Below are 23483 nucleotides of genomic sequence, written 5' to 3'. Positions count from 1 at the left end.
CCCTCCTCAGCCTGCAATTGGTTTAAACCATAGACATACCCACCTGACACTTAAAGAGACATATCAAACATGTACTAATAAAAAAAAGAACAATGGACTTTGTAAAATCACGTCTTTATTGTACAAATACCTCTCCACCCACAACCTCCCTCCCAAATATAATTTGCAATCATGTCCATTTTCTTAATAATCTTACAAAATGAGGATTGTATAATATACAAAGCCCTTCTTTACAAGCTCAGTCATCAATTAGTGTTAAACCCCCTTATAATACTGCCCTAAAGAGTCAATACAGGAACCAAATGCAAAGATAAAAGGACTGTAAAAAACTGTCGACATTGCTGTACAAAGTTTCTGCAGAGCCACCTTAGATACATGAGCAGGAAAGAGTCCCAAGTGCTTCATTCAGTCACATTGTAGAAGATAAAAAAAATGTCCAACCAGTTTATATGGTGGCTTTTTCATGAAATGTCATTGTGGCTTGGCAAGAAGCCGCAAGTCCACGAGGTTCATCACTGTTTAACTCACTGACACATTAAACACACTGTTTTTATGTAAGTGTGTGTCTGTCGTGATTGCAGTCAGATTATACAACCAGGGCAGCGATGAACACAAAGAATTATGGCAATGTTATAAAAAGTCCTAGCAGAGATTTCGGTACGAGGATGGACAGTCGGGAAAGTCTTCCAATGAAGCAATAAAACCATGTCCATGTGATATGAATAAAATGTGATAATTCATGTGATAAAAAGAAAATACTAAGGAAAATGATATAAAAAGCAAAATGTTCGAAATTCATAAAATATCATGTCACAGATAAACACTCAAAAATTGCACTGTAGCTGATGAAATGTAATTAAAGTTAAGCTGTATGGGATTTAATCACTGTAAATGGACTGTGATAATGACCATCAGTCCCCTGAGAGCGGCTCTCTATTAGTTTAATATATTATCTCTGTTAATAATGAATCGTTCCAATGCATAATTTACCAATTTACTACAAAAGAATACAATTTGGGGGTGAGTGGAGTGTGAAAGCTCCACATTAAACCACATAGAGGCCAAAAAAAAACATAATATTACCATGAATGAAAAAAAAATATATGAAATGATGGCGGACGCTGAAAGCAAAATAAAAAAATAAAATAAAGAACAAGTAGTGGTTAATGCAACTGGTTATCCTGGATTCAGTTGACTAGGTGAAGTTCAATATTTAAGAGCTCACGTCTTCAAGCAAGTGTGCTTCGAGGCGTCTCAGAGTGAAGGCAGGCTATAGGTTCTCTCCAGGTTGGTACTGAGGCTCTGTGGAGGTGAAATAGTCCTCCAGGAAAGACTGCAGGTACTCGAAGGTGGGCCTCTCGTCGGGGTCCTTCTTCCAGCAGTGCTTCATCATCTCGTGCAGGGACTCGGGGCAGCCCTGGGGACAGGGCATGCGGTAGCCGCGCTCCACCTGCTCCAGCACCTCGCGGTTCACCATGCCTGAGAGTGAGACGGGAGGTAGAAAGGACTGTCAGAGCTCTCTTTTCGGAGAGGGGCTAATCATTTCTTAGTATGAGGAATGTTAAAAAAGGTCAAAAATGGACAGTGAAAGAGTGATTAAAAACAGCAGCTATTTAGCATTTTTCTTCTTGAGAAATGGTGATCAGATTTGTTCATTGAATTCTAAGTTAGAAGACACCAGGAGACTTTTGGTTTGAATGATCATAGAGACTGAAACAGCTAGCCTGACTGTGACTGACAGTAACAAAACCCACGTGCATCCCTAAAGCTCATTGTTGTTGTTTTGAATGTGCATACATACATTGGTGTATTGATGTCCTCATATAACATTACTGCAAGAAATCTTATAGGAGTGTTTCCCAAAATGCCAAAATTGTACATCGAGTTACAAACACCAACACAGTTGTGTTTTTTTTGGCAAGATCTTTGGCACTAAGTAGTATTTGCAGAAGTGTTTTTGGATCTCACTTCTCAGAAAGTGTTTGTGGGTTTTTTGTAGGAATACCAAACGTACCCAGTTTGTAAAAATACCAATATGACATATCTTTATCAGTCACTGAATAGACGTTTATTCAAATGAAAATTTAGAGATTATTTCTGTCTAAATCGATCAATATTTAAAAATTGATTTCCGTAAGTACACTAATCAATTCATTGTGTCAGTGCTACATCTAATAGAAAGTGGAGCCGTGCAAAGGTGGTGCAGCAGACTGCAGGCACTGCTCCCCAGGGCAGTGTCAATCTGGCAGATGGTTATAAACAAGAGTGGTGTTCATTCTCCTGATCGTCCTCCACCAGATGGTGTCATCTAATCTGTGTGTGTGTGTGTGTGTGTGTGTGTGTGTGTGTGTGTGTGTGTGTGTGTGTGTGTGTGTGTGTGTTCCGCCTGCAGAGGCATAAACAACCAGTGCAGACAATGTTAGACGGCGTCACTCCAGCCTCAGACATTAACCGATAGACTGAAGGCTGATATCCCCGCCCTCTGACGCTGCCCTGCGGATGTTTTCTCGTCCTGTGTGTGCATGAGCGTGTCACTGTCACTTACCTGGGTAGGGCACTCTGCCTTTGGTGACGAGCTCGGTGAGAAGGATCCCGAAGGACCACACGTCTGATTTGATGGTGAAGCGGCCGTACAGCGCAGCCTCTGGGGCCGTCCATTTAATGGGGAATTTGGCTCCTGTGACGTGATGGAGAGGAGAGGGGTGAGGTGATTCCACTAGAGGGCGTATGCCTCCATTTCAGTTATTAACAATGGCCATAGTGACCAACAATAGGCCTTTCTCACAGCAGAGAGACTTGTCATAGAAGGAAAAGCAGTGAGGCACAGGGGTTACTAATAACACTAACGAGGGCTTGAAATGAGAGCAGCTAAATGGAATTCAGCAGCAATTCATTTAAGTATTTACACCTGTGCTTTTCCTGATGGAACAAGTCAAATATGATCTCTTATAAAAGCAAATTAGATCATAAAGACCATATTATATTCAGTCCTCTATAGTATTTAGCTTGTAAATACCAGAATCTCAAATTAGAATGTTCAAGGGATAGGCAAGACTATAAAGGATATATTTAAGGTGTGTTAATGTGTTTTATCCCTTAAACGGGCATTCAATATTTGGGAAAATTAATAGAAAAAGTCCTTAGATGTGGCTTTTGTTTGCCCCAAGTTCTTGGAAATGTATATTTGTCATTATTTAAAGGCAAAAGACGAGTAATGGAACATGTATGCACAGCAGTAGATTCATAAAATATTACATATCCCTTCCTCACGAGTAACAATTTGATATATATATATTGGATTAATGTAATAAATGGTTGAGTCTCTTATTTCCAGAAAACATATTTTGCAAATGCTTCCATAAGTCTTGCAGTAAACAGTTTTGATGTGTTCTACTGAAGATACAGTCCTTATGTAAATTCACCAACATGTGAGGATGAATCAAAGTCAAACTGGGATTGGAAGTTGCTACTGCTAAATATTTAAAATGGTACTATTTAAAAGCTGTAGCACAAACAACATGACATTAATTCCCCCCTGTTGAACATGCAGTTACATGCTGAACATCAGCAAGTAAACATTATCTGTAGCATTGAATAGCTGTCGTCTATTCGCTACTTCCCGAGATGCTTGCATGGCTGTAGACTCAATAGGTACACTATGTTTTATGACAGCTCATCTGCTTTATATGATCCTTTATTGTCCATTAATACTTTTCATTTACTTTGATTGTTCCACTCTCTGTCATTTACTGTGGGTATCCAAATGTACTTGATAATGAGAACTGAAAAACCTTTTAAAAAGCAGAAATAGCAGAGAGATGAATTCTCCCAGTGTGTGAAAAGCGCAACTAATCAGACGCAGCAGGAGCATCTGGTTTGCACTATTATCCTAATTCACCATGATAGGAGACAACAGGGGGTTCATCTTTGTCTCTCTGTGTGTTTGTTTACCCACCTTGCCTGGCTGTGTACTCATTGTCCTCTATCAACCTGGCCAGCCCAAAGTCAGCGATCTTGCACACCAGGTTGTCGGCCACCAGAATGTTAGCGGCGCGCAGGTCCCTGTGGATGTAGTTCATCCTCTCAATGAAAGCCATTCCATCAGCGATCTTTAAATAAATACAAAATGGAAAGTGTGTCATGATGGCTGTTATTGGTGAATTGTTTTTTTTAGCTCCCAAAACATCAAGCCCTGCTCTGTCAAGCATAAAGAGTCGGGATCTATTAATGAAAGAACAAAAGCAAACTGAGGAAGACATGTTTACCCGAGGCTGCTGCTCTTCAGAGGCTTAAAATAGTACGCTAAATGTAACATTCACTGACACAAATTTCGCAAACGAGAAACGAAAATGATATATCTCTCACCTGTGCAGCCATGTCCACCAACAAGGGGAGCTTCAGGAATTTACCGTCGCCCTCTTTGAGGTAGTCGAGAAAGCTTCCTATAAAAAAAACAGCGACAGTGAGAAGTCGTAAATGCAGTACAGCCACGATATATACCGTAGGAGTAATAAAAGGCACGCAATACCAGTTGCATAACATTGTGCTGCTGTGGGGAATATTCGTATTAAATGAATTCCTAGATCCTTACTAGACCTGGTTAGGATTTAAAGTGAATATCTAAGTAAGCATGATTTAATTGGTATGTGATTTGGTGTATCTTCTGCATTAAGGAAACTGTGAAAAATACTACAGCTCAGATCAAACCAAAGAGTATATCAACAAACTGTAGGCATTTAGACATGCATGCAGACAGGAAGGCATGTCAAAGAGTGAACATTTACACACACATTCATCTAAAAAAAACAAGCATTGCAGCGGAAGCAATAAAAAAAAATCCCACTGAAATACTGCAGCTTTCAATTAAACATCCTAGTTGCAGGCCTCCGGGAACCACAAGGGACCTTCAAGGACTTTCAATCTGTGCAGCACATTAATTAAGACATCCATAAAATCTAAATTTTTCCTTGAAGGAAATCTCCATGTTTAAATCTGACTTGTGTTAAACCAAGGCTTGTTTTGTGGCTGAAAAGTCTCTAGGCTAAGATGATGCTTTGCTTTTCTGTAAAAATAGATCGCATCAGTGTCATGTAACAGGAAACAGCTGAGTCTTGTTATTCCCCAGGGTTTAGAGTTCTGAGAAATTCAATTTAATTGCTAATCATAAATTCCAGTCAGCAGCTTATAAAATCAGGTTTATATTAGATGTACCTTTGGCCATGTACTCTGTGACGATGTAGATGGGTTCCTCGGACACCACGGCATACAGAGGCACCAGTTTGTCGTGCCGGAGCTTCTTCATGATCTGAGCCTCTTGGAGGAAGGCCTCAGGTGACATTGTGCCCGGCTTCAGCGTCTTTATGGCCACCTTAGTGGTGCCGTTCCACGTGCCTGGAAGACAAAGATAGGGGAGAGAACGCCCACAGGTCGCAGGGGTAATCAGTGTTGTTAATGGGCTGGGAGCGAGATGTATCATTAATTAGGTCTTGTAATTGCTCAGACATGTGCTGTCATGCATGCACTCCCCGATGAAATGGGATGCCTGGGATGAGCTGAGTTACAACAAAAGAAAAAAGGAAGGTACAAATAATATTGGCTGGAGCTGAGTGAGAAGATCTCTGGAGATAAAGAGAATTCAACAAACAGAGGAAGCAACTGCAGGAAGTGAATTATTCCCAGGAATGGACAAAAATAGACTCAATAAATACAGATATCGGAGGGTTTGTGTGTGTGTGATTTATGCACATCATCTTTGCATTTCCTACATTACACCATTGTTGTTGTTGTTATAATATAAATATATAATGTTGTTATAAAATTTAACAAGGTCGATTACCAGCTGCTACTTGTTTTTAAAATGGCTTTATACTTTAATAACCACATGCAATAAATACCGTTACTATTTATTACTTTTACCTGGCTGCTACACGATTACTTTTATTTGTGTCAGTTACTCAGTGGTTGAATGTGCTAAAGTACATCTACTTAAGTACTTTAGGACACATTTCAGGTACGTCTACCTGAGTATATTAATTGTATGCTAATACAATTTATACCACTTATACTTCACAAAAAAAGCAATATGGTACTTTTTAACTTCATTTATATAAAATGTTTTAGTTACTCGTCATTTTATAGATTCAGATTATTAGCGAATTAACCATATTCATTAACTAATACAAAAGATTGACTAAGATATCCAGAAGATGTGATAGACATCGTCAATTAATATCATAATGAAGAAATTCTATTTATATATCATTCTGAAATGGGCTATTACACACGATAACTACTCTTACTTCCGTAACTTAAATATATTTTGATTACTTTTGTACTTTTACTTAAGTAAGAATTTCAATACAGTACTTCTTACTTGTAACAGAGTAATTGTACAACTTGGTATTGCTAATTTTACTTAACTGAGTAATCTTTCCACCAATGCACTTACTTACTAATTACATGTTTCTACCTTGGATGTGTATGTATTTGATTCTTATTTTATTAACGAGTGCTTGCCTCTTTATTTAATATCTTGGTTTACTCACTGATTTTGATTCTTATGTATCTGGGCTGACTTGGAATTTCAACATGTAGGTAGTTACGATTAAAAAAACTGCATGAGGCAATAAAGCATTCTCTGAACGTGTTCCTGCGTGTCTCGTCTGAGTTGCTCTTACCCATCCAGACCTCTCCGAAGCAGCCCTGGCCCAGCTTGAGCTCCAGTCTCAGGGACTCCCGGGGGATCTCCCAGGCATCTTTAGCCAGCCCCTGGGTCTGAGGCTTGACTGTCGGGCAGACCGCGGTCAGCCTGTGGCAAAGCCCGTCAGCGTGCTCTGTGAAGATTACAACGCTACATTACACCCAGCAGCGACACACACTCAGATACACACACCCACATGAACCAGCAGGGTACAGTGTTTTAAAGGCAATCTGTTTCATGCATCGATTCATTCAATATTATGTGGATGAATACATGTTCTTACACTTACTTTGATGAACTATAAATGAGGGGATTTTTACAACACTGATACGGCCTCTCCAGAGTCAGACGAGAAATGAATAGGGTAAATAGAGATTTAACCTCAACTCCCCTCATGCGAGGTTTAAAATCCTAACTGCTCCAACAATTTGTTAGACCAGTGCAAGCTACATACCTGTGTAGTGCTTGACAAGCTTCTGTAGTATGTCAAACTGTGCCCGGGTAGTGATGTAGTATCCTCCGCTGTCAAGCTTGCGGATCTTGTAGTGTTTCACATTGTCCCCTTTGGTTTCATCCCAGTCTCGTATGGAGAGAGAATAAGCACCTAGAGGAGACGAGGGAAATGTCCTTCAACATTCAAAACAAAAGTGTCAAGTGTGGTTACTATAAAATATAGTATTTTTTGATTAAGCCTTCTCCAGATCCATATATTAACTTTACAGGTGCTGAATAAAGAAACACACTTAAAGTAAAGTTCAGAACACATTGCACTTGGTTACCAATGTCTGGGAATAATACATTTAGATTGAATTTTTACTCTTGTAAATAAAATGTATTGGAAGCTAACAGAACAGGTTTTCTGTACACTTAATACTGCTTGTTGGTTATTTACTCTTGTCTATCTAGCACAAATATCAGTACTAGCATCATATTAGCATTTTTGTTTAGCATGTTAGCATGCTAACATTAGCTTTAAGCAAATTCAGCATTCAAAACCTTCACAAAGCAGCTTGCATTGCTTTAGACCCTTGTTTTTGTGTCTTCTTTGTTCCTTTTAACTCCCATATCTTCTTTCTTTGTTTTCATGAAAAGTGCTACACAAAACAAAGTTTGCTTGCTTGTCAGACAACATTTTACAAAAACATGTGATATCAGCTGATGTTGCTTAGGGAAAGTCGGTCAGAAGAGCTTTGTTTTTGCATTTAGGAAAGGGGTAAATGTGTCATCATGTTCATATTTAGCACAATCTGTCCGGGGAGCAATGGGAGTGGGGGGGAAGGGGGGTTGTCTGGTGCCTTGCTCAAGGGCACCAAGGCAGGGCCCAGGAGATGAACTGGGACCTTTCCAAGTAGCAGTCCACACTCCATATTTAGGTCTGTTCGGGGACTTGAACAGGCGACCCTACGTCTCGCAGTCCAAGCCCCTACTGACTGAGCCACTGCCGGACAGTGTTTTGTGTCCATTCCAGCTTAAAGTACTCCTACTTCACACAAGCTCCATTTCTCCAGGCAATTTCCACAATACTTAATAAAGAAGCTATCTTAACCTTTAGTAGTTTCACTTTCTCGTGCCAGGAAAGTTCCTCGTTGGTTTCCTGTATTCAGCAGCAACCTCTCAGCATCTTTGCGTCCCATTTTACCAAAGTACCACCTGTCAAGCGAAAGAAAATACTTTAAGTAACAGCCAAACCCATGGTTTAGGTGGTGACTGAGGATTTGACTGTTGAAAATCACATATATCTGTGTGCTTATTGTAAGCCACGTGAGATGGGATCATGCTAGTGTTATTAGCCTCCATGTGCAGTCCCTGTAGACGGGGTAATGAGGTTATAACAAGGCCTTACTCTTCAGCCTGGATGGAGTCAGCAGGGGCCACATAATTGCTGGGGATGTAGCCATTTCTCCCGGTATTGATGGAGCGAGCCTCCCACCAGTCTCCCTCTCTGCAGGAGGAAAAAGACACAGGAGAGATGAGACAAATTACTTTACATCCTGCTATGATTGATACTCTTGATGAAAAGTGGTTAATAAGGGATAACAATTAATAATTTGGTCTGAAAATGATCCTCACTTTAGGCAGCAGGGTTGCTTATGGTAACAATGAAAAAAGGTACAAAGCTTTTTATGTAATTTGTTCTGCATTCATTTAATTCTGCCGAATCAAATTTGGAGCTGTCTTTGAAGTATGAGGTAGGACTGAAAGCATCGTCACAATGGGGATTGAATGACTCTAATCTACTTTACATTACAATGCTCTAACCTCAGGCGACGTTTCTGCCACAGCATGGATCAAATAAAAGATCCACAGCGCTGTGCAGAAAGCCAGCAACAGGAAACAAGTTGCAATCAAACGCATTCATGAATACGGAACAGGTGCAGTTTGGGGATTACTGCTGGAAAAATAGACTTTTCATCACAATATAACAGCTGCGGTACTTTCAAGGAAACATATTTAAAGTAGAAGTGCACCTGCAAACCTTCACAGAGGCCTTCGCTATCTTACAACGTAAATCAAAGAGGAAAATAAATGTTGTGTATCAACCTCATCTGCTTCAAAATGTAATGGGTTCTTCCCTGCATGTGCTTCATCCTTTCCAACAAGGTTCATAAAATGGAGTTTTTTTTTAATTCTGCTGACCCTAGAAACTGCACAGAAGCTTACGTATTGTTGATGATCTGGAATCGGTCTCCTTTTTTAAATGAAAGATCATCAGATGTCCTAGCTTCATAGTCATACAAGGCCACAAAGAATGTAACACCACCTGAAATAAAACACGAAACAGACCGACATGTATTAACTGTAAACACATAATAGCAGGCAACAGAGTTAGTAAGAAGCTTGAGAGGAACTGCAGGTAGGAAACAGAAGTGTTTGTTTGTGTGGGTGACTGTTTAAAGGGCAATCAAGGAAGCTACATTTGTCTCGCCAAGGTCTGAGAGCTCATACTGTATTGATTTTCCTCGGTTTATTATGATATTGTATTTTCCCTGCATGGAAATATGACTGTGACTAAACTCAAGTCGCAAGCCACAGGAGAGTCAGTATATTAAACAGGTTTTTAATAGAAACCTCTGTCTAACAGTCATAATCTACATTCCATTAGCAGTATTAAATGTGTAATAGTCAGAAGACATAGTTCTGTAAATTATGGTATGTGTAAACTCATCTCTCCCTCCCAGAGTGAACCTGTAAAACCTATACTGTACAGCCACACCCCCACACAGATGAAATTCATATCCCCACCGCGGACAACAATGCTGTCAACAATAATCCCATTATCTCTGCAGAAAGCTAACACCACAGCATGTGCCACCTTCGCCCCTCTCTGAGAGCAGATAATCCAGCGTGGCGGAGGATTACAACCCAAATCCCGCAGAAACATCTCTTTGCATCGCTGTAAGCTGCTCAGACACATTTAGGGTGATCAGGGATGATAACAGGGTCCGTGTTAAATCTAACAAGGAAAAGCTAGTTAAAATAACAATGGCTGGGGCATTAGCCGTGACACCGACATGTCGGATCAGCACACTGACCACTTTAAGCTCAGGGTTAAGTATGTCTGTATGTTTGAACCCATTTACTTTAATCAAAATGATTACTTCATTAGTACGCATTATTATTTTATTATCTCAGTTAACATTATGTCTGTTTTCTTTTGTAAATGCAGATTAGTCAGAAGAGTCTGACAATAAGCTTTCAAAACAAGACACCATTTTTTTTGCAGCTGGTTGATCATAACCCAAGGTTTTGGACAGAATCAGTGTGTTAGATCAGGGGATTTCAAATTTGGAGCCCTCAGGCAAAGACTGGAAAGAGCGAAGGTATTTAATCACAAGGCACTCAATAATCAAAGATAGCCATTGGACATAACAATAGACTACACCAAATACTTAAAAAAGATTATGTCCTAAAGCATTTACTTAATTCTATTTCTGGAAAAGTAGGTACAAATATAATATTCACCAAAACTACTGTCCCTCTGAACTATCTTTTTAACCAAATCACACTTTGAACTAATGTTATTTTCCTTTACTTCCATTCACTAAACCACCCTTGAAATAGTTTGGAAAATCCCTGTGGAAAACATCCTCACACTTTGAAAACCTCTCTGCATGACGGAAAGCAGAAATGTCCTCCAGTTCTAAAGCCGAAGCATTTATGAAAAACAAGATGGATTACGCATCTGTAGCAACTCAAGTCTCTAAAATATGATTCATAATAATATATATAAAAAACATGGCATTACAGATTGACTACCATATGGTATTATGGAAATACTACAGCAGAAAGCTGATTGAGGAATGCAAAGATTATGAGAAGATAAGAAAAATAGATTCAAAACCCGATGGTAAGCTTTACAGGAAATACAGTCAGCAGGAAAGCAAAGGGGCTACAACATCATGTGTGTCATTCAGCTCTCCATTAAGTCCATTATCAGCATTGTATGACCCTACTCACTTGAGACGGCGCCAGAGAACGAGTTGGACACAGGGCCGGTGAAGGACGCCCCTCCAAAGGGAGTCATGGCAGACGAGCCTCCAAACGGCATGAGGGTGTGGTTGAAGTTCCCAGTCCCAGAGCCTGAGGAGGGGGCTTGGTTCTGCTGCAGCTGGGTGGGGTCCGGTCCGTAGTGACCCACGTGAGGTGTGGTGATGGTGGAGTTGGGATCTGACGCTGCGGAATTATCTGGCCGATACTTCATGGTAGGGCGTTTGTCCTCTTTGCTCTTAATGCAGCCCATCGTCTCGCCCTGCCTGGACAGACACAACACAAATTCCTCTATTTCATTCCAGCAGATTGAAGAACATCATATTATCTCACTGTTGATACATATTAAATGACGGGCCAAGGGAGGTGAGGGATGAAATATTGCAACATAAGGTGCTTGCATGCGTTATGAAACAAAAATCAAATGACCTGATCTTTCTCTGTGAATCATTTTGTTGTTGTGACGTGCTAGGACCGTAAGCCATGTGGTAACTGGGACATATGGGTTAAAGACAAATCCGCTTTCAACCACGGACCACGCATGTTTAGGGTATGACAACCGCAAAGCAGAGGGATGAAAAGGCGATTATCATTCTATATTGTTTTGATCTATTATGGCATTGTTGTTACATAAAGAGATCACTTGTTATTTACATACAAGTGACACATTAAAGCACATGTAAAGCCTTTGTGTCTTGAAATAGAGAACATTCTCTGTAATATTAAAGCTGTATTTTACATTGATGCCATGTTGTGATTCAAATTGTCCCTTTCAGGGGCCCACAAGGAATTGCTAAAAAAGCTTACTGCAAATAAAACCAGGGGCCCAAGGGTTCAGGGCCAGAACAGTTTGACTTTCAGATTTGTTGGTTGTAAAGTCTATCCAATGACATGCAAAATAACCATAAAGATAATCAAAATGACTGCAAAGGTGAAAAGAATGTCCTTGACTTGACTGAAAAAAAGGAAAAGTGACCACAAAGAGATGTAAAATGACTAGAAAGAGATCCAACACAACTAAAAAGAAACGCAAAATGAATCCATGCAGATGCAAACCAACCACAAAGACCCGAAATATATCAAAGAGATATAAAAAGATCTAAAAAAAATAACACTACAAGCAACATCTCTGAGTCGATTTTGTGTCTGAGGTTTGTGGTTCACCAGCAAAGAAATACAGAAACAGTCTGGGTGTTTTGCTCCTGTGTCGAACAATGGGCTGCCTTTTACACGTATGAACTATGAACCCAGGGGCCCATTGATATTGACCATGCTACACGATTTAAACATCCGTGTGCCTCCATCTGCGTGATTGTCATTCCTCCTTCTAACGTAATTTGTCCGGAGTCCCACTGAGGCATTCTTTTGTGAGGTGAAGGCTCGGAAAATGTGGATGCAATCAGACACGCTCGTAAAGAAGTCTAAGCCCAGGGAGATCAGAACATTTTCATTCTCCAAGAACAACAGCTGCGCGAGGAGTTGGACTTGTTGCGCCGACACATAACAGGACAGTAAAACAATAAGACGATTGAATGGAAATGCGATCTTTTGTACAGTGATGTTGGGTGTGAAAGCAGACAAAACAGACAGGGTACTGAACAGCCTTGTGGCACAGTTGTAGGCAGGAGTGACAAGATAACAGCCTAACAATCATGGGTCTGTGAAATGGAATAGGATCAACTGATGCACCTTTCACTGATTTTGGAACAGTGGCCTTGATGTTTGGTGCTGGGAGGGATTTTATTCCCAACGGAAAAGAAGGAGCGGCGCATTCGAGAGTTCATTGAGTTCTCCAGATGAACTGCCAAAGAAATCAACGAAATGGGGACAAACCACAAAAGACTTCTAAGATTATCTTTGCTCGAATGAAAAATGTACAAAACCGTTGAAATATTAGGTTTCGGCTCGTGCTGAGCACACGCCATTTTATGCGTGGTCAGTCACTTATCAAAAGAAAACAGATTTCTTAAAGATGTCTTCCAAAAAGGCTAATAAATCTAAGCTCAGATGTTAGATCTAGAGCCAATAAATTGAGAATGTTGGCATGGAAAACAGACGTTGCATTTTCAAGCCAACATTTCCGTTAACCTCCAGACAAAACCAGTGTCATGGAAAGCAGAGAGCTTCACTCAGTAGCTCATTCAACTACTGTGGGCTTGTGTTTCATCATCAGGCCGACGAGAGTCTGGCTCGTTGGGTTAGCAGTGAACTAACCACGCTTTGAAACACTGGACAGAGTCCCAGAAATATTTGCAACATAAAGATGGAATGATGTCCCGGCCAAAAAATGAGACATGAACCGACCACAATTAAAAATCGAATACTGAGCTGAAAGTAAGGAGCCTTAAAGACAATACAACCCTTGGAAATCATACTGTAATTTAAGGATTATACAGTAGATGTGACGGTAACAGAGGATTTGAAGGAATCATACACATGTACTGCTATACAAGCACCTCTCCAATCACCAGTCCACACTTCCTATTTTGATCTGTTCGGGAACTAGCCACCCTCAGGTCCCCAAATCCTGACGCCCATGGCTTAGTATATGAAGATGGCTAAATACTGATGAAAATAAAATAAAAATCAACACTTATAGTCTTATACTGTGTAAAAATACAAATAATTTGCAGGGTGGGGCTGTTTTTGCTATGGCAATGTCTGTCTGTTGGTTTGTAGGCTACTGCACACCACCTAACTGAAATGTCTTAACAGCTATGGGTTGCTGTGAAATATTCTACAAATATTAAAGATTCCTATACATTATAAATGCTAATCACTACCCTTACACTTGTGCCATTACCAGGTCACGATTTGAATTTGACAAACACTCTGGTTTATGACCAAATACCTGGAGAATTTGGGTAAAGGCTTATTAGCTAATATTAGCTTCGGCATCCTGTTAGCATAGTGATGCTAGTAATTAGCTCAAATCGCCACAGTGCCTAAATACAGCCACAATGCACAAGCTGTACTCTTTTTGTCATCAAAAACAGAACACTTTGAGTTATTTGGCTTCGGTTCAGTGTAAATAAGGAAGGAATTATAAAGCAACAAATGACGTTAGCGAAAGTGTTAGCTGCTAACAGAAGACCTAATCTGGACCTGATCTGCAAGATAAAAAAATGGTCTCAGAAACTAAGATAAACTGTATCTATGTAGCCCTTTCACAGAGTATTTTCTGCTTTATGTTTATGGTTTTAAGCAGCATTAAAAATGATAGAAAATCCCAACAGAGGTAGGGCGCTGCTAGCTTATCTGTCAGCAGACAGGGTGTGTACTAACCATAACACACATGTTCCGTCTTCATATGATATATGAACTGCACTACACTACAAAGATAAAATGATATCTACTGGAGGAGTGCACATAAAAACACAATATCCGAGCCAGACCATTCCCTCAGAATCCAGGGTGATAAGCACAGCACTGCAAAGCAACAGAGTGATATAACATTCCCATTAGTGGCTGTGTGGGCATAAAGAAAATGGTTTAGATTGAGTCCAGGAGAGAAACTGAGGAGGGGAACAGCAGGTTGGTTGGATGAGGGAGGGAGGGGGAAACCAGGCAGACAGTGCCAGCTCTACCAGCTTGAACTAGGAGGATTATGAGGATGGAGGATTTACCCTAAGAGGATAATAACAGAAAACAACCAAACCACCAGGGCCTGGAGCTGAAACAGAGCCCACCCCAGACTCTAACCTGCACATGGTCATTTAGGCCTTTGACACATCACGTAATGACACCCTCGAGTTTGTCACACCAAAGTCAGAATAGTAGTGGATGACGTGAAAAAGAATGCGACTTGGATAGCATGTAAGGCCAATAAAGCTAGAAGCGCTATTGAAAGGTGTCACACTCAGTCTTTTAAATAAGGGAAGTCCAAAAAAAGTCTCAATGTCAAACATCACTGACTTTTACATCCAAGTTTATACACTGAAAAGCTAATTATTCAACAGCAGAGCCATTTACTAACAAACCAGAGGGAAATCTGCCTTGCTGCTAAATATAGTAACGTATTCTTAATGCTGACAACATCCCACTGCCCCCAGGATGATAACATGACCTACAACAGCACATCGCATGAGCTGAGAAGAGAAGACTTTCAGTTGCACCAGTTAGAGCCACGCAGAAACGATAAGAGAGGAAGGTGAAGAGTTTAAATGAGGATGTTTACATGTCATCACATAATAGAATATACTGTATACAGAGGCTACTTCCTCTATCTGGTTGGAAATGTGACAGAATCTGACAAGAAGTTCAATCGAAGCACTGATTTGAAACGGACTGTTCCAAATGATCCGCTAAAGGCAAAGATATCTCAGCTGACAACTTTGAAATCTTGATAACAAAGATGTGTATTCAACGCCACAGAAGTCTTTTCTTTAGAGAAAAAAAAGAAAAAGAAAACATAGTGTCGACCTTGGTAGAGAAACAGGTTTTTGGGGCCACAGGCTACAGATATCTTTGTTTAATAACTGAGATTGTCAGCTACTGTAGAACTGATATCTGCTGTGTCAAGCAAACAACAGTCCAAAGCCTAAACATATTCAGTATAAATATCATTTCTGACAAAGAAATAGCCTTGAGCGACTTATGGTTGCATCTTTGGATCCTTCTGAAATAAGTTTGTTCAACCCACATGCTGCTATGTATTAAAAAGCTTCCAATGCAGCCAATTCATCCAAAACACATGTCTTGCAAGAACATTAAAACAACTAAATGTGTCCATATGTTCCCCTCCATTAACTTCAGAAGCTCTGTTGACATGTACTGTAACCTCTCTTGTCTCTGCTTGTATCCACCTAGAACACACACAAGCCTAATTTTACATATTTCCCTGTTAAAGTGATACGCTTAAACCTGCAGTCCTCTTATCACAAACCCTGCTTGCGGTTTCCTCCCCCTCTCCGATCCAAGTGTGAGAATTCCACCCAGGCTTCACAAAATGCTGATAAGACAGAGACTCACTCGCTGATAGCTGGAACGATGAGGAAGTTTGGTAGCTCGCAGGTCGTGGTTCAGAATTTTAAAGAAGGCTGCAGAGATGAAGTCTCGCTGAGTAAGCTGCGCAGGGTCATCTACAGTATATACGAGCAGTCAGAAACTAAGAGACGCCTATAGATTGAATTTCAACAACAGAGAGCTTTGTGTTATCAAATCGGAACGTAATCAGACTGAAAAGGTTCTTTCAGGCACTATAAATGTACTAAACCCTGACTTTAAAATAGCTTATTTGCATCTCAGTTTGCCTAAACAGCCTCCCCTGGGGTTTAAGTTATCTAGACTCTAATGAAGTTGACATTTGGCCGGATGAAAGTCAAGTAGTGGAGCTAAAGGACATGAAGGTGGAGTTCCTTCATCCATCAGCCAGCAGCAGTGGAACCCTGCCCAGCATCCCCTCGGACAGCTGTTCGTGGGGAGGGTCTCTGGAGCTTTACTGGCCTTCAGATCTGCAACATATGCTGCCTGCCACCATTTATCACATTCCTCTGATGCCAAAGGGTTAAAACTGTGGCTGCAGAAGAGTCATGTGATGGTCCGATGTGAAGCCTCAGAGTTTTTAAACAAACACCATAAAATTATTCAAACTGGGCGTAGTGTTCTTTTGCACACAAGTAAAATGACACTAGTGCCTCGGGAAAGAAAAACTAAATATGAAAAACAATGGAAATGAATGGAAGGACTTAAGAATGCTTGACTATTGACATATGTCTTTAGCACCAATACATCAGTCCTGGGTAAAAAGATGTCACTAATTTTACCTAACTTGACAAACAGTACTCAAGTGGTCATAGAAAAGCTTTTTGTTGAGCTCATGTGAGTATTTGTTCTGCCACAGAACAGAGATCAGACATTTTCTAGAATAAACAGGTCTTATGGGAGGGACTACCTGGCACCTGGTGTAGGGTAAGTGTGAGCTATTTTGGGAGTCTCAGTGTGTCTACAACCATCCATTTGACAGCACGTAACAGGGCTGGGTGTTTGAATTGTCAACATGTAATAAACTGGAAGAGGCTGTCTACAACCAACCCTCACTATTAAATATTGACAAGATCCTGTTAAGAACATCATGTTTTACAAGAACAAGGCAAGCTCTTCCACATTTCTGACTGCACTTTTCTCAAACAATTAGTCAGTAACTTCTCTAAAGCTAGAGAATAATCATTTAGGGAGAGAAATCAGCTGCTGCATACAGATTAAATGGCAAACAGATCCCATTCACCGGATTCAAAATGGCTTAATACTGACCTTATTAAGTGTTTCAGGGATCTGCAATTACGTAAATAGTTTTTTTTGGTCAATGTCATTTTAAAAGGTCAATGTTTAGCTACCTCATGTTACTTTAAATGACAATAATATCAACAAGCTCAACATGATTTGAAATGTGTGAATAAAAGAGTCATTCTATCAGATTAATACTTGGTATTTGTGGATATCTTGAGTTCATTTTTAAGATTGTGTATCAAGAGAGAGAAGTTTGCTATCAGCAAGACATCCTGAGGTGAGTTTTCCCATAAACAAACCTTCAGTAAAAAGGAAAAACATTAAGTATATAAACAGTAATTTCAATCTGCCTGAGCAAGTACTCATGCAGAAGTCCTATAGGTCAACCAAATCAGTCTATTCAATTCCCAATGGTTCCCCAGCACATATTCATAACACAAATCTTAGAAATCAGAGTCTTCCCCTTTACCTTCCTTCACTCCCAAGTGCACCAGTCCTTATATGGATTGCAGTGATTCAGTCACAGTTGTGCAGAGCTGTTCAGAATAAGCTGTATCCTGACATGTTCTCCAGTCATCTCAAGCATTTGAGTGCCACCATTCCCAAAAGTCCCTGCCCTCAGAGTGGAAGTGGAAGTAGAAGAAGATAGGAACATCATAAAGCCGATCAATCAGGAAGTTTGACTGACAGCATCATCCATAAATCGGACTGAACTTCTTCTTCCTCCTTAACCTGCTAATCATTAAACAATCATCTATGGGTTAGATATTTGAAATGAGATGGCATTTTTGCTGGAGCGAATTTGACTTTAAATGAATACAATAAGTGGGAAACAGATGCCAAGTGAGAGAGTAGTCTAGATTTGTATCTTTATATATTTATTTATTATCCATATATTTCACTTTTCAGTTATTTTTTTCTATTTTGTGATGTTTATATTTCATGATTTCTACAACTATTTTCCCAATTATGTGCAATGCCTTTGTTTTAACATGTTTTAACATAAATCAATTCCCAATTATCTTATCTTTACATTTATGTATAATAAAATACAGATTTATTTTGTGGAGGTTAACCCTTTATTTTATTAGCATATTCAATTTGATAGTTCTGTTGAATTATTTATTATAGTGTGAAATATTTTTGTGCTATTCTGACCTTGTCCTACCTTAAAGTCTGCTATCCGATATGGTCGCATTAATATTCCTGAGGGACTTTAAGCACATGCTGCATCTTCACTGGTATTTTTCTAACCTCTGATCTGATTAATAATAAATGGCTCTAGGTTTGCAGGGAGGAATACAGTCTATAATACACCATACAGCCAGGTAGGCTATTTGTGTGTGTGATTATCATAAGACACATTCATTCCTTTGTTGATGACAGGTCAGACAGGCGAGCAGCTGGCCCATCCTTACCTTATCCTGCTTACACTTTACTAAGGGTTTTTACCTTCACAAATCCACGTTCTTCTTCTTGTCTTTTCTCCTGTTTTCCCCTTTTCCTCCCGATCAGATCCGAGACAAAAAAAAAAATCCGAGTTATTCCAAACGGGACCGACCCTTCCTCATCCTCACTTCATGCCTCCAGCAGAGAGGTCAGACTTAACGCTGAAGTGAAATCTGTGAGGATCCTCTGTCATTGTCATCACAGAGGATTAATCCAGCTGCATCATTTACAACAAAAAAAAGTGAGATCCTGAAGTGTCCCAGCTCTTTGTAGCTTCTACTTCCTTACTACTAAACTTGCATCAACCCCCACACAACAACATGGCCGACCCTGCCTGCGGGACTGGAGAGGCACACAGCTGGGAGATCGGTCTGGTACAGCTGCTCCCAGATCAGCAGGGAGAGGAGTCGATCACACGGAGGAGAAGAGGCCGAATAAAGAACCATTAAAGACGGGATAATGTGAGGGACGAGAGGGCAGAGGAGCTGCAGAGTGGAGGATCAGGAGAGCTGGAAAAAGGGAGGACTCGCAGCGCCTCAATCTGTTCCATTCTCTGTCTCATGCACGGATCGATGGCGACCTCTGCTGGCGGACTGGTGTTACTGCAGCCACACATCTGCAGATCAGATTTATTGGCCATGAGGAACTAAACATTTGTTTTATTACTTACTTACGTCAGCCTGTTTTATGTTTATATTTAATGTATTTTTTATTATTATTTTTTATTTTAATGCTCAACTTTAATTGTATTATTTATTTATTATGGTAGTATTTCTGAAAATATGAACTTGAGACAATATTTGATGAATACAATATCATGTTTGTTTGTACTTTTATTTTATTTTCTAATAGAACAAATATAAAATGCACAATTTTCCAAATATGTGAACACACAAGAAATGTTCATCTTGTTTTAAATGAGTCTTATTTGACAATTTACAGGAAATAGATATAAACATACAGCCAAAACAAAGACAAAATCTGATCAGCTCATTTTCAGACAGGTTGTTATGTAGATAAGATGGATCAGGCCAAAAAGAGAGAGAATCTTTTATCCGGAAACTTTCCAAATCTCTTGTAATGTATGTATAAAAGACATGAAAAGGTGGATTTTGCATAATTGCTGTTGCTATATCTACACTGTAGCTTCTGTGCATATGACTATAAAGCATTTGAATCCTTTGTGTCTTGTGGTTTTGGTGTAAAGTGCTCTTCTCTTGCGCCTTCCACAGGTGAAAGCTGGAACAGGTTATGTTCAGGCTGTGATGGGTCTGCAGCGATGTTTCCAGCACTCTCCCTAAATTGATCTAAATCACAATTCAGTGATGGACTGACAAACTGGATGATTGCAGCGTAAAATAACACCAGCAGCTCCTCGTTTTCATCTCAGCTTTCACATGGACGCAAAACTTACACTAATGCAAAAATAAGGTGCTATAATAAAATAACCCTTTAGGAATATTACAATCATGGCCATAGATAGTGTGTGGTACCAATGCTTTATACAGCTTCACTAGTCTATGTGCTTACCTTTAGTTGTTTTTTTAACATTATATTACTTTTATGTTGATTTGTCCTTAACCTCCCTCCTTACGATCATCGAAACAGCGCCACAGAAACACGTTATTATGTTGATATCGCTTAGTTATAGTTCCATTAAGAAGCAACCTGAATCATAAAAGACCATTTTATTGAATGTTTACTGTAATTATGTAAAATAAATAAATCATCAAACATCAATGAAACTCATTCATTTTGTTTTATTGCTGCCAATTGCATCTTCTTGCATCTCTTTTACTGCAGCACTTCCGGACACATACATGTCTTGTTGTTAAGGCTGAGTGATAAAATACTTGAATCGTGAGACAGTAACCTCAATAAAACTCTTTCAACGCAACATGTCAACACCGCCAGGAGGCGCTATAAAAAGCTATCGCGCAAACATTAGAATGAGTCATATGTTCTTATTTGGTGATATAAATCACAGACACACACACACACACACACACACACACACACACACACACACACACACACACACACACACACACACACACACACACACACACACACACACACACTGGCTGCTGCTGTTTTCAGACCCCTCTGTACAAACAGTAGCATATTTTCCTTTACTACAGCACATACAGTACAGATGTTATTGATGAGTTACTGTAAGGAGCTCTTTTTAACTTATATGGACTTTATGTTACATTTACTGAAATGTTTTTCAGTTTCATTAAATAACACAGATGTTATATCAACACAGAATTCAATGTCATTTGATATAAGTTTGGGCGAGTACCGTTGACAGTAATATTCACCAGGAGATTACTGTAACACTGTCATGGTGGAAAGTTTATTACGATATATTTTGCTATGATTGTTACAGGAAGGCACTCGTGGTGTGGTGAGTCAGGCCTCAGGTTAGGACTGGATCAATATGTTTGCACTTGCAATGCAATTAGATGATGAGTAAGTGACATTCTTAAATATTGATAGAGCAGATTAAAAATGATCAAAACTGGTTGAGAAATACCTATTTTACTCGGATTATACAAAGACAACCCTGACCATATTCTGATCATGTGTTTATACTATAAATTAATTTAATGCCAAACTCATTTAAAGTCCAGAAAGCAAAAACGTGACATACATGCCGGCCTTTTTTTAACGGTAACGTGCAGTTTTTGCCTTTATAGGGGAACATCAAAATGTCATTTATTCTGTTTTAACCTTTTGAAAACCATCGCCATAGCCTAACCATTATGTTCCCAATATTCTTGACACATAGATAATCAAAGCTGTGAGGAAGTGATTTTGCTCTATTTACCTTTCCTTTTTGAATTGATTCAGTAATGTTTAATGGAAATAGATCTTATGTCGTGTATAAGACTGTATTCGAGGTCTGTACATTACTGTACACACCGTCAAACACTCCGTTGCACTTTTCTCTGGTTACCACTTGGGTGCAGTGCTTTCTCAGAGTAAAGAAGATGTTCCGTTGCGGGGCGCTTTTTCCTGACATTCCTTCCCCTTTTCATATTAAGGATTCAAAGTGTTTCTCTGTGCTAGGCAAACCGTCACATGACGTCAGAGCCAGTCGAAGATCGACCGGTCTGAATCACCCACTAAAGATTCCACACATGACCCTGATACCTGTGTGTACCAAGCTGTAATGAACAATGACTAATACAGACAGTCACGAGAGCCTGCAGTATGGAAAAGGGCAATCGTATATAATGTAAAGCAACCAAACTGTAAGATTTTTAAAGTACTTCTACTCCACTACATTTCAAAAGGTAATATTCTTATTTTACTTCCAGATTAAAGTTTTTCTTTTTCCATACACGTTTTCTGGGGCCCCTTGTCATGTATCAGATGTATGTGACTTGTTGGTTTCATCAACATATCCCCTTTCAATTTCTCAATATGCTACAGATCATTTTTTGGGGTTTTGTATGTCGATATTTGAGAATGTGAGAGAGAGACAGTACATTTGTGGAAATAGAGTAGGGGCCAGCTGGGAATCGAACCAGGGTCTCTCATGTATGAATCTATGATGGCACCATAACGGCTCATAATATGTACAATTATTTATGTTTTCCAGGCAAGCAGTTGCAAAGAAATGTGGCCGACTTTTCGTTTTTTCCCCTAACTTCCATATCATCTCATGACCCCTCAGATTTGTCCTTTTGGAGAGACTTGACACCTATTGGGGAACACTGGACTAAAAACGAACTAACCCTACGTCAAATTCTTAACAATCATTTACATTGTTGTGTTGGTACGTTATCTTGAATAAAAAGTAATTTTCTTCAACTGCATGGATTTTTGAATTGTTTGTTTTATTCATCATTTTCCTGCGTGAAAAGTAACTGGTTGCATAACTGAGTCTGACAGAGGGGACATCCGTCAACAATAATAGTAAATAATATATAAATAGGCTAATATGTCAGCTTTTTGCCACCGTCCAATAAAAATCCTGCATTTTCAAATTTGGTCCTTTTGAATTTGTCAGAACAACTTTGCATTATCATATCATAAAGCTAATACAAACATGTTTTGGAAGTACATGGTCTTCGCATGACTGTGATATTTATTTGATCCCTGGGGATAAATAAGGAATAGAGGCTGAGATAAGAAATCAACAGAATGAATCAGAAGCTCATTAATAAAAGTTCCTGGAACAAGATGACTCAGATTCAATTGTTCTCATGCTGATTCTGACCTCTGACCTTTACAAATACCAAGAACAATTATAAACAGACCGAGATCTAAAAGCAGCAAGTGTCATATTTCAGCACCGGACAGCTCCACAATGCAAGAGTTACAAATATAATATAAACAGCTTTTCCTATAAAGTCCAATACAAAAAAAGCATGACGAAATGTTGTGATTTTGAATGTTAAAACTGTATTAAATGAATGTATTAACTGGTAACCTCTGAACAATACTTTAGTCATTGTTTGTGAAACTGACTTTAACAGAAGTAGAGGTGAAACATGTGAAAAATGATCCAAAACGTATCTGTAAATGAAGTCAACTCTTTGATGCCTTGGATAGAAACTTTTTGAAGCTGTCAGTCATATTTCAGCACTGGACGGCTCTCCCCCCC

General features: G+C 39.5%; 1 protein-coding gene across 1 annotated transcript; it reads right to left on the bottom strand.

Moving 5' to 3' along the window:
- Window positions 1–95: 95 nt before the first annotated feature.
- Window positions 96–19444, bottom strand: LOC104961608 (tyrosine-protein kinase yes). The gene is made up of 12 exons (XM_010789937.1): window positions 18869–19444; window positions 11159–11454; window positions 9362–9461; window positions 8544–8642; window positions 8247–8350; window positions 7155–7304; window positions 6678–6833; window positions 5212–5391; window positions 4366–4442; window positions 3956–4109; window positions 2546–2677; window positions 96–1479 (listed from the first exon to the last, which is right to left on the bottom strand). Exons 2-12 carry the CDS (start codon window positions 11439–11441, stop codon window positions 1271–1273), a joined length of 1644 nt encoding a protein of 547 aa, XP_010788239.1. The 5' UTR covers window positions 11442–11454; window positions 18869–19444; the 3' UTR covers window positions 96–1270.
- Between the last annotated feature and the right edge of the window lie 4039 nt (window positions 19445–23483).

The sequence above is a fragment of the Notothenia coriiceps genome, unplaced genomic scaffold (assembly GCF_000735185.1).
Source record: "Notothenia coriiceps isolate Sejong01 unplaced genomic scaffold, NC01 NC01_scaffold00033463, whole genome shotgun sequence".
In the NCBI taxonomy this organism is placed as follows: Eukaryota; Metazoa; Chordata; class Actinopteri; order Perciformes; family Nototheniidae; genus Notothenia; species Notothenia coriiceps.
This window is presented reverse-complemented; position numbering and strand designations above follow the sequence as displayed.